This window comes from Poecilia mexicana, unplaced genomic scaffold (assembly GCF_051168715.1).
Source record: "Poecilia mexicana isolate PSO_F unplaced genomic scaffold, ASM5116871v1 scaffold_21, whole genome shotgun sequence".
In the NCBI taxonomy this organism is placed as follows: Eukaryota; Metazoa; Chordata; class Actinopteri; order Cyprinodontiformes; family Poeciliidae; genus Poecilia; species Poecilia mexicana.
Window position 1 is genome coordinate 2739589 of NW_028263390.1, and position 12354 is coordinate 2751942.

At 41.4% G+C, this 12354-nt stretch overlaps 1 protein-coding gene across 3 annotated transcripts in view; it reads left to right on the forward strand.

The window, feature by feature from the left end:
- The window catches only part of tab2 (TGF-beta activated kinase 1 (MAP3K7) binding protein 2), a 55985-nt gene that overhangs the window by 40902 nt on the left and 2729 nt on the right, over positions 1–12354 (forward strand). The window contains exons 3-6 of one of the 3 annotated variants that reach the window (XM_014968606.2): positions 1171–2806; positions 7426–7586; positions 9689–9782; positions 10214–10294. In XM_014968606.2, the coding sequence (XP_014824092.2) occupies positions 1171–2806; positions 7426–7586; positions 9689–9782; positions 10214–10294 (1972 nt within the window). Of the gene's footprint in view, positions 1–1170; positions 2807–7425; positions 7587–9688; positions 9783–10213; positions 10310–12354 lie in introns of all 3 variants that reach the window. The other 2 variants (XM_014968605.2, XM_014968607.2) reach the window with 2 other exon arrangements.

The window sequence follows — 12354 nt, forward strand, 5'->3', positions numbered from 1 at the left end:
CAAGGAAAGTTTTTTATTTATTTTGTAAAAAGATTCTGAAAAAGCAAGAAATATATTTGATGAGACAGATACTCCCCGTTGTGCCTAAGATGTTTCATTTCAACTTAAATTTGTCTGAAAATTTTACCCATTTTTAAAATCAAAACATCTCATATCTGTATCAACCACTTCTACCATTTGTGAGTTATGGTTGTAAGTCATACAGAACCATTCTGAGGGCCAAAAATAGCCCCCGGGCCACACTTTTTACACCTCTGCCTTTAGCTGATGTTCCTGTCTGCTCGTTTTTGTGTCTGTATTCCTGTTGGCTCATATTGATGCCATAGGAGCCAACAGGCCGGAGAGCACAATATATCAAAGAGACACAGATTATGCGGAATTATTTTTCAGTCATTGTGGATTCCAGTAAATCAAGTGGTGTGTTTCAGGTCAGTTGTAAATTACATCACTAAACCATACATATCTTTACTGCTGAATGTCACGTAGAGGGAAGGCAGGATGGACTTCACGGGGGAAATAGACGGGCCAAAGCTACAGATATAATCATGTTTTTTTAGATTTCATATCAGAATTGATCTCCACTTGGTCCCTCGATTTTTGTTTAGTTTTGATTTTGAATAAAGCTACACACCGATACTTATAATTGCAATACTACTGCTTAGAGTTGTGAAAAACTATATTTTAATGACTATTTTTTTCTGCATTATCACATTATGTCCCCACTCTATGAATGTGGCCTCTTCGCATCCTCAAGGAGTTCTACATAATGAACTCTAGCATCTGTAACTACAAACATCCATCAGAGTTACAGTGGCTGTTGGTCCACAAACTGACCTCACATATAATCTTTATACATGACGCCTGAAATATAACAGCATGCCAGTTATTTAGAGGTGTGCTGGTATTAATATTTCTGTTATGACCGATATTCACTAATATTATGGTTATTTATCCACTCTTTTGACACATGAAAACAACATCCTCCCTGCTGACTTTCTCTCTGCTTCAGTTAAACTCCCCATAATCCTTTGCTGCATCCACTATCATTGTCACATGACCAACCTCCTCTCCTCCTCCAGAAACAAACGATGAGATGGAGATGAATATCTTCAGTTACAATCAACCCATTATTTAACATCTTATTTCTCACTTCTTCTCTCCTTCCTGCAGTGCAACAACAATCTGGATGCCTGTTGTAAATACTTGTCCCAGGTCAGTCCAGGCTACCTTTACAGTGACGCCAGCAGCCCCAGCTTCTCTGAGGACCCCAACTTGAAGCACATGACCCAGCTGAACCTGGGCCTGCAGTCTCAGAATGTGCATGTGGCCCCAGACCGGGACGGCCTGAGAATGAATGGCAGCCGGACCCTGGCCCACAGCATGAGTGACGGGCCCCTCCAGACAGGCCAGGTCCCCAGCAGTGACTTTTTCCAGCACGAGCCGCAGTCCGCCCCGGTGCAGGTCCCCTCCACCCTCAACGTCTTCAGTGTGATGGAGCCCACGCGTAAGGTGCAGCCCCCGCAGAACCTGGGGCTCTACACACTGGGAGCCAAAGGGCCGAGCGTGGGGCCACACCAGGCCCCCCGTTTCAACCCCATCACAGTGACGCTTGCCCCAAACCTTCAAACAGGCCGCAACACCCCCGCCTCTTTGCACATACACAGCGTGCCCCAGCAGGGCCTGGGCAGCCCTCAGGGCAACTCCATCTTCATCCGGCCGTACGTCAGCCAGTCCGGCTCGGGCCGGCAGAGCCAGCAGCCAAGTGGCCGGGCCCAGTACAGCCCTACTTCCCAGCCCCAGCAGCAGATCTTCCAGATCCACCCATCACCCTCCCCCAGCCCGCGCCCTGCCCCCCAGCACACCTCTTCACACACCTCAAGGACCTCTCACGTCTACATGCCCATCAGTTCCCCCACCAACCCCCAGGCACCTGCCATTCCCCCCAGCGGTGGCGTGGCGGCATCCTCCAGCGTGTCCTCCTGCCCCCCATCCTCCTCCTCCTCCGCCCTGCCCTCCTCCCTGTCTGCCGTCAGCCAGTACAACATCCAGAATATCTCCACCGGCCCCCGGAAGAACCAGATTGAGATCAAACTTGAATCTCCTCAGCGGAGCAGCTCCACCACCGCCACAACGGTGCTGCGAGCGAGCGGCGGGCCCTGGTCCTCCTCCTCTTCCTCCTCTGTCTGCCCATCCTCTTCCTCCTCTTCTACTGTCTCCAGCACCCCTCAGTCCATTGGAGGGTCCGGCTCCAGCCGCAACCAGCCCACTGTTTACTTCTCAGCCAGCCCACCCACTGCTGCTAGTGCCCTCTCCGAGGAAGCCATTGTGGCCTCGGTGGGGTCCCGCTCTCAGCCCAAGTTTTACATTTCTGCCAGCGACGACTGCGGCAGCAGAAACCCTCCTACAGTCTACATCTCAGCTAACCCTCAGATCCAGGGGCCCTCGGTGGCCAGGACCATGGGGGGCCAAGTGAGCATGGGCCCCGCCTACATTCACCACCATCCGCCTAAGAGTCGGCCCTCTGTGGGAGGCGGAGGCACAGCATCTTCGCCTCGCGTGGTAGTGACTCAGCCCAACACCAAATATACCTTTAAAATCACTGTGTCTCCTAACAAACCTCCAGCTGTGTCCCCTGGGGTCGTGTCCCCGACCTTTGAGCCCAACAACCTCCTCAGCCTGCCGCCGGACCACCACTTTGTGGAGCCGGAGCCCCTGCATCTGTCTGATCCGCTGTCACCGCACAGAGAGCGGCCAAGCGAGCCGCGCAGACTCAGCATGGGTTCTGATGATGCAGCGTACACACAAGGTGAGCAACTCTCCAGCGCTGAGGTGGCTTTGAGTCTCACTGCAGAAAAATGTTTGTGCCCTGGCTCAGTTCCTGGCTGAATAACCCTCATAAGTGTTCAAAATAAAATGTTAGAACTGAGGAGCAAATTTTTCCGACATTAACTTCCTTTTTCAGATTGTCCTTCAATGTTTGAGCTGCTTCCTTTCCAGGGTTTCTTTTTTTTTTTTTGGTTGTGCCTGGTACACATGGCAAGATTTTAAAGGGGTAGTATTATGTAAAAATTTACTTTTTTGACCTTTACGTCATATTATAATGCAATTCCCTCATCAAAAACATACCTTTTTTGCATGTTTGAGAAATCTTAGTCTCCCATGGCAGCCAATCAGCTTCGCAAAAACACGTGGGTGAACTTGGCTCCACCTTTGAGGGGGCCAACTTCCACCACAGTTTTTTTTCCAACATTAAATCATCTCTGAAGGAGATAATGCAGCTCAGCAGAGCGCTCACTCTGCAGCAGCAGACCATACGATAACAGCTGGCTCCTCCCCTACAGTTTAATAGATTACTATGTATGTTTTATTTAAGTGTGCACTAATTTAAACATCCAGAGTAAAACGAGTGTAAAACATGACCACCAGCAACGGCAGACCACTCTGTCTGTATTGGTTTACCAACCTGTTTGAGAACTACCCTAACAGCTAGCTATGGTACTGTTGGTTTAAAACGGTGTTTCTCAACCCTGGTCCTCACTGCCCCCCTGCTCTGCATGTTTTAGATGTGCCTCTATTCCAGAACAGCTGATTCAAATGATTGCATGACCATCAAGTACTGCAGAAGCCTGTTAATCACCCAGAGATACAATTCAGGTGTGTGGCAGAAGGGAAATGCCTAAAACATGCAGGACAGGGAGGCGGTGAGGACCAGGGTTGAGAAACACTGGTTTAAACGGTCTTTTACTGTTCAGGTTGAAAGTTTGAGTTTTTTTTCTAAAAGATTTGAATTATAATGCCATTGCTTGTACTCTTCTTTTATGCTCCCTAAGTGCTTTCCAACTCTCCTTAAACGCCTGCCCTGAAGCTTAAGTTGCTAAAAGGTATATAGTGTATAATCAGAAAAGTTTCTTTTGAAAACATAGCCTTTAAAAGTATTTCTTGAGTGGTACAGTGTATACTTGCTGTCAGTACTGTGGTGGAGACATGTTCTTCATGGCCGTTTCCACACGGCAGATGAAAGCCAAGGTGGCTCTCTAAGCAAGACCTGGTGTGATGACTGCAGTGTGAGTCCTCCACAGTAAACGCTCTGTTTGCCCCCATCAGCCCCTAACTACAGATCCTGGAGTGAGTCAAACATGTGGCAGCACACTGCTCTTTCCTTTTTTGGACTTTTGACTGTATCATGTGTGAGTCACTGGCTTTGGCTTTTGCTCTATGGCGACTACCACACTTAACACTTCATATGCGTTTGTATCAAAACATGGAATATCGATTGGTGGCGTTACGCCTGGCTGAGTCCCATTTGAAGCCACCTGATACGGACACACCTGTCACCACATAACGGTTAATTAAACACTAATGTTTTTACCACCAGTCACCAAGATCATATCGCTCTTTGTTTGGCAGCAGAATATCATTTTTGGTGTTGCGCAACGCTTTTTCCTGATATGCAAGTGAAAACCTGTTTGAAATGTAGCCTCCCTGTTAAACTGGTTCAGTTTGGAAAAACAAATTGTTCCGATTGCCTTTTCTGCTTTTTCTTTGAACATCTTTTGGAGTTTTTTATGGGGGAAGGGAGGTTTCTAAATCTATTTTCTGAAATAGCTTGACATTGAATCAAGCTGACAGAGTTGGAAATTGCTAGAATTTGATTAACTTGTTAGGATAAAGATTCTGTAGGCTAATATTGTAACAACCCACCACCACAAACTCCTAAAATCACCATAGCAACAATTCAAATCTAAAGCTGGATCAGATTTTTAACAAGTACGTATGTCTACAGATGAAGTAGTCATTTCCAAAGGAAGGCATTTCTCAGGAGGCACAGCTGACTGGACGAACAAACTGAAGCGCAACACAATTGGACAAGTATATCATCATAGGGTTTTCTCAAGGATCACACCTGATTGGACAAAATTAATGATGTCGTTTGACTTTTTCTGCCCCCATAATATGGCTAGCTTACTTCTCTGGCATCAGACTTTAATTTATTTATTTGGTTTCACAACCTAGCTGTTGTAACCGAGGGTATCAGAAGACTTTTTAGCTCTTAGATCAGTGATTCTTGAGAATAGGGACAAAACAGGTCCTATGGATAAAGCATGAAATTTGAATAAAATATACACAAAATATATTTTTTTCAAATATCTAACTAAACTAACCTGGGTCATGTGAGCACAACAATGTATATTTTTCTTTTTTTTGCTGAATATTTTTTTATTTTAAACATTGTAGTCGGTGGATGATGCCTGTAAAAGCCCTTGTCCAGGAGCAGAACTCAATACATTCTTATAGTTTAAAACAATTAAAGAAATACTAAAATTATATATTATGACAATTAAGTATAAGTATTAATATAAATAATTATAAAAGTATCAATAAATTGAATTAAAAATCATTTTTAGATATTTTCCAACTCCGTTGAAATTTGTCCTTAGTTTTTGTCAACACCGTCAGAAATGAAAAGAATGTAAAAAAATCAGGCATTATTGGGGGGCACCAGAACTTCTGAGGACCCCATGATGTTGTCTTTTCTCTTCCTTTGCTAGGAGGGCTAGTTAGCTCCGGTTAGCTTAAGTTATTCTTTAGTTTTTTCTTCTGTTTTATTCCTAAGTTGTTTGTCACAACCATGATGTGTCAACTCCATAACTGACAATTTACAAAACTTTGATGAAATTTTGCGAAATAAAAGCTTAATTTTGGTATAATGTAAAGATTTCATGGACCTGACGAGCTACAATATGGCCTCCTTCAGAATAACATCATATAAATTGAGGTAGTTTGGCATTTCGTCAACTCCGTCAGATGTCAACTCCGTCAGAGTTTTTCTGACTCTTTCAGTGAAATTGTTGTCAAATCTCACTTAATTGTGCAACTAATTCATTTTAATGTATTTTACATGAATTGCATTACTTCACATGTACCAAGTTTTTCATTTTACTCACTAGTTTGTCACCACCTTCAGTTCTGTGTCAACTTCGTCATGCACTGTCACCTCCATCAGATGGACTTTTTCTTGTTTTTTGTTTTAAATAATATTTATTTTATTTCTTGAGAAGCATTTGTCTGTAAATTGAGTAAAAATATCACTAATGGGGTATTTTAAAATCATTTTAGATTTATTTTTGTCAGATGGTGATGACAAAGTTTTGGGTCAGGTCGATTAAAAATGTAAGTTTTAAAAAAAAATTCGCAACTGGGAGCCTGTACCTTAGCATCTTCATATTTTCTAAACATTATTTGTCATATTTGCATACATAAGGTTCAGAAATAATTAAAAAAAAATATGGGAAAATTAAAACCCATTTTGTCCCTATTCTCAAGAATCACTGGAGGCAGATTGTGTTAGCTGGTCTGACATTAGCGACATATCCAAACCTGCTTCTCCTCAAAACAAAATCATTTTAGTTACTGAAATAATGTGAAACTGACATCAGTGGTTACAACAAATAATGAAGTAAAACATAATGTTAGACTGTCCCAGAGATGAAGGGTCCTTGTTCTATAACTTGTTCAACTTTTTGAAGTAGTCACAGATTTCTGTCCGTTTTTGTAAGATTTCTGCTTCTGGATCTAGCCAATCAGTGTTTGCGCTGTAGAAACGCCCACTTCGAGTCTGCAAAGAACCCCGCCCCTCTCCCCTCCCACTTTTAACAGCTAAATTCTTTCTTACAGCAGGAGTTAAAAGATCCTCCCTTAAATGTAGCATTCAAAATTAGCTTAATCTGAGACAACAAACTCCTGACCAGACTGGACTGTTGATGTTAACAATTAATGTCATCAATGTTAAAATCCATTGTCAATGCTTTTTGTACTTTCATTTGTTTTGTTTTTTAACAGAAGTTCCCACAGTTTCCTTCCTGCTGTTTGTAGTGAGTCACCTCTGTGCAGACGTGTCTGTCCCTTTAATTCAGACAGTCATAAACACTGTTACCACTGGATCAAAGATCTTAACTTTGAGTCATTTTAAAGACCAAATTCACTCCAAGCCAAAAGTGTTATGGAGCTCTTATTTTGACTGACTGCGTTGTGCTGCTGGTAAGATGCTTACTGATTCTAACTACTCAATACAACCCCACATTCACATCACTTTTTACACCTGGTTTCTCACCCATAAGGAGACTCTGTGGGAACGCTGTATCTATGAACAGATACAGCAATTCTTTTTAAATTTGGGAGGTGTAGAAGAACCCTGAATAGATCCTGGTACAGCTGTGGTTTTTAGAACAATCACTGCAGAACTATTTAACTACGATGGTTCATGTTCAAAGGCAGACAACTTCTTACCACAGTTCTTTTAACAAACCACTCTTAATGAGGTTTTATCCACATGTTTCTGTTTCGTTTCTTCATGTTGGAGAAAGCAGGACACTTGCTGCAGCTGCTGCCTCTGATAAAACATGCTGTCCTTCTCTCTGCTTTCAGCTCTGTTGGTCCATCAGAAAGCTCGAATGGAGAGACTGTGGCACGAGTTGGAAATGAAGAAGAAGAAGTTGGAGAAGCTAAAAGAGGAAGTGAATGAAATGGAGAATGACCTGACCAGAAGAAGACTGCAGAGATCCAACTCTGCCTCCCAAATTCCTTCTGTGAGATGACAGAGATGTTTACTACTTTGCTTTGGTTTGACCTCTTCACGTTTAGATGGCACTGAGCCAGATTTCTTTGTGTGAAGTTTTATTCCAGTATTATCTGGATAAATATGTTATAATATTCTGTCATTCCTTCTTTCTCTTCTTCCTACCTCATATCCTTTCTGTTTTGCTTTCTTTTCTTCCTTCCTTCCTACATATATTGTTTCCCTCAGTCCATGTTCATAACTCCTGTCCATCCATTCAATTGTTCGATTTTGTAGAAGTCCTTCTTTAAAATTCTTCCTTTTATTAGAAATATTGTTCATAAAAGTTATAAACTTCTAATATTTTATAATGTGCAGATATTCAAAGGACATATATTTAGGATTTAAAATAATAATGAAAAGTCTTTGTAAATATGTTCAACCTAGAACTCCTCAAGTTTGAATAAAAGTGATTCAGACATTTTCTCAGCCAAGTAGAAAAGCGTGGGGCTGACTCTAAATTTTCACACGGTTTATCACTCCAATAGAACACTGGAGATGCAACAACTAGGTTTATTTATCACAAGTCACATCTCTGTCTTTACGTTTACCAATATCATTGTGTTCCTGTTATGCAACCCTCCACCACACGCTGTTTAAACAGTAGAGATAAAATACTAGTTTACATTCTCAAACAAATTTCTCTGTCAGAACAGATGAAACCACGTAGGTCAGCTTTTATATGACATTTCTGTATCCATGGTGATAACAGCATCTGTTTAGGTCCATATAAAATAGTACTGTATGCTCAGACTTGATAGGCCACACAATTTACATCAGGTAACACAAGAACTTCACAGTTCAAGGGCGACACATCTAAGCGCAGGCGATATTTATCACTTTATGCTCTCTTTAGATTAAGTGAATAAAATCTTAGCTGAGTTGTTGGAGTTGTGGAAAGCTCTGGGTAGTTGGAGTTTGCCCAGGACGTTGAGAATATTGGTTTAGATTTGAGTAGGGCTGAAACGATTCCTCGAATGATTCGAGTACCTCGATTACTAAAATTCCTCGAGGAAAATTTACCTGCCTCGAAGCTTCGTTAATTTATGTTTTATTAGTTAGCGCACCGTGTTCCGGCCGGGACTTCATTTGCGTTGCGCGGAGCTCTCACTTCCGCCTCTGAGTTGTTGACAAAAGCTAAGTCTCAGCGGCATAAAGTCCAATCTTCAAGATTGGCCCGTGGGGATTTTATTGATTGATGATAATGCCCGACCTTAAAATGACTGGGGGAATGCCTGGAGTACGGCAGCATTTCTCCTCCGGGGCTGCTGGTTGAAAGCGAACGGCGGGAAGAGCGCTGAGGTGAGCGGATAGCCTGAACAGGGCGGGCGGCTGAGTAGCTGATGCTTACCGTGTAAATGTAGCTTTACCGACGAACCGCACAATAAATTTCATATCCCGGTCTGAAGAAACGGGTGGCGGAGCGCATCGTACATGGCTGGTAGATGAGTTTCTGAGTGTGACCAGTGAAGGTGTCGTAAATATCCCGTATTGCTTCCCGCCGTGTTCGTTTCCCGGTCTAACGGTTCGTCAGTCCGCTGGTCTATTTCCTCCCCTCCACCCCATCATAGTTCGTTCATTCGCCCTCTCCTCCCACTCCAGGCGGCATTTCCCATATTTTCAAACCCAAAGCGTGACAGGTTAGGTGGCAAGGTGAGTTTAATTAATCTATTAAACTCACTGAAGATGAATACATAAACTAAAAGCTGGATTGTAGACATTTTTTATAAGCACATTTGTGAGCCTGCCTCTTTGTTATTAAATTCAATATAATTTCAGATTTTTCTATAACTTTTCTTCTGGTTAACTTAGAAAGTGAGCTATTATTGTTACAGGTTAGTTTTCTAAACTACAAAAAAGCAACTGTTAGGGATGCTCAAATATGAAAAATTGGACTGATATTGATATCTGATAGTAACACCGGTATTATGCCAGATTTACCAATATTTCATTTTATAATTTTTTTATCCGATTACTCGATTAATCGTAAGAATAATCGATAGATTACTCGATTACTAAAATATTCGTTTACAACAGCCCTAGATTTGAGATTCTTTCTCTGTGTTCCTACAGATCGATGAAATGAAGAATCTGCGATGCAAAAACAGAACGCTGCAGATCGACATCGACTGCCTCAGCAAAGAAATTGATCTCCTTCAAACAAATGGTATGTATCCACTTCTGTCTGCTGCATAGTACTCCGGATGTTCTGCTCAATGAATATAAACATACATTTTTGTCTTTAAAGTGAGTTTTTGGCCTGTTTGTTGTTCATAAAACACTAAGTTATTAGAGAAAGCAATGCAGCAGCAGCCAGATCGCGTGTTCTTTACACTCAGCACTATTAGCTACCAGCTCTTCCTGAATTGCATCCTGCTGCTGCTGGGTAACGAGAGATTTACAGCCCCCCCGGGCTGAGCCCCCGCAGGGCCAGCAGCTTCCACATGTCAAGGAAGGATGTCGAGTCTCACTCTCATAAATGTTTTATTGATGTCTGTTTGAACACAAAGAGCCTCCAATACAAAGCAAATCAAAACTGATTTTAAAGTTTTGATACGCCAACGTTGTTGCTTCCATTCTGTCTCCATCTGTGTGCAGGACCACACTTAAATCCAAGTGTAATCCATAATTTTTATGACAACATTGGATTCCTTGGTCCTGTCCCACCCAAACCCAAAGGTACTTCATCTGTCGGTAAGGCCATTCCTGGATGCATTCTCTTCATAGATGACATCTTGCTACAACTGCTTCTGTTTGCATGAACTCCCTCGATTTTTTTTTAGCAAAAGTCACATTTATGTGTGCTCATATCTAGGCCTGTCATAATAACAATTTTTGCTGGACGAAAAATTGTCCGAGAAGTTATTGCGATAAACAGTAATATTGCTGTTTTGCGAACATATAATGCTGATGGTGTAATAATGCAAGAACACATTCTCAAAGATCAATAAACTTTAAATTCTCAAAGATCAATAAACTTTAAATTCTCAAAGATCAATAAACTTTAAATTCTAATGAACATTTAACACTGGAACTGGAAGACATTTTAAATTTACAAAATAAACAAAATGAATTATGTCTCTGTAAACAAAATTGTCCATAAAAGGCTTGGTTGAGACTAAGGCCGCACTGATTGCAGTTTTTTTTGGACGATCGGCAATTGCCAATCTATAAAAAACGTGATCTACAGATTCCAATGTTGGCCAATACCAATTTGTTTGCCTGAAATGTTGCTAAATTTTTGTAAGAAAGTCGCTGAGTTGGAAACAATGGGGTGACTATTGTTAACTACAAACATGCAGACATGACCTCGTGGGCCGGTTAGTCAAACCTCTCTAAAGGCAGAGCAGAAGAGGACAACGGTTGATTTTTAGACATTGGCTGAGGTGGCTGAGGTCAGGGGATAAGATCGGCTTCACAGGCAAGTATCGGTCAATCACCAATCTCTCAAAATTAAGGAAATCGCCACCAATAAATCGGTGCATCCTACCTGAGACCAAAGCGCCAGACTGAAGACTTTTATCATCCAGTTTTTGATGGAGAGAAAAGAGAAAAACAATAAATCCTGCAAATAGAAATTATTGAGCTCGTTTTAATTTATCATGCAATTAATTGTTTTATTGCTTATTGTGACAGGCCTACTAATATCTGTTTTTCATCATTCATTGTTTGCTTACAGTGCTTTACTGAAGAATTTATACCCCTTAAGTTTTGTTATTGGCGTCTTATGTGATAGACTAACTAATAAGCTCAGGACTCTGAAATAGAATGAACATTGTACATATTTTTCAGCATCGTTTACTAATAAAAATCTGAGAGCTGTATTTAATTAAGACCCCTGTATTTTAATACCCCCATTTGGTTTTTTATTTCATTTTCATTTTTTTTTTACCTTTATTTAAGGTTGAATAAAAATAAAGTTTGGTGCAACCATTTTCCTTAGGAAGTGACAGTTAGAGAACAAAAAGTAACATAAAGACCAAGAAGACGGCACAGAAGAAGATTAAAGCAGCTGAGTTGGAACACAACCTTCTTCTGAAGATGGAGACAGACGGACTAACGGCATAACAAACCCTGAGTAGAAGGCAGATACTCTGAGTAAATCTACTCAGCTGAGTGATAAGATTTTCAGTTTCAGAGCAGTCAGCATCAACTGATTAACTCAATTATAGATGAGAAGCCCTCATCAATGGATGGCAGATACTGCCATTCACCATGGCAATGGGAGGAAATAAAAGGCCTCAAAGTGCACATTTCTCACAGAAGGAATTAGAAATGCTAGTAACTGCATAAGGAGAATATCAAAACATATTTAAGAAAAAAAAAGTGATACTATTGCTACTATAAAGACTTGGTCTCTTGGTAGAGACCAAGTCAATGTGTGAGTGTGATTTGACGGAGAACTCCGGTTTTATTATCGACACTATTGTTTAATTTCCAACAAAAACATCATGGTGTAATTTTACTGAGATAAATGGCAGCATCACGTCAAAACATCTTACTCCAGAGATGACAGACATCCAGTCGTGGTCCGATCTATCTCTCCTGGTGGATAGTTGTGCTGAGGATTAGTGTTCCAAAGTCTGCTACGGCGTTTCTGACACGTTCCTCTTGTCACGTCTCAGCACAACAGTCAGACAGACTCAGGATTTGTACACAGAGTAAGCTGACTCAGGATAATGCCTACCTGGATTTCTGAAACCAAAAACTCAGGATATCCACATATCTACCTTGAACTT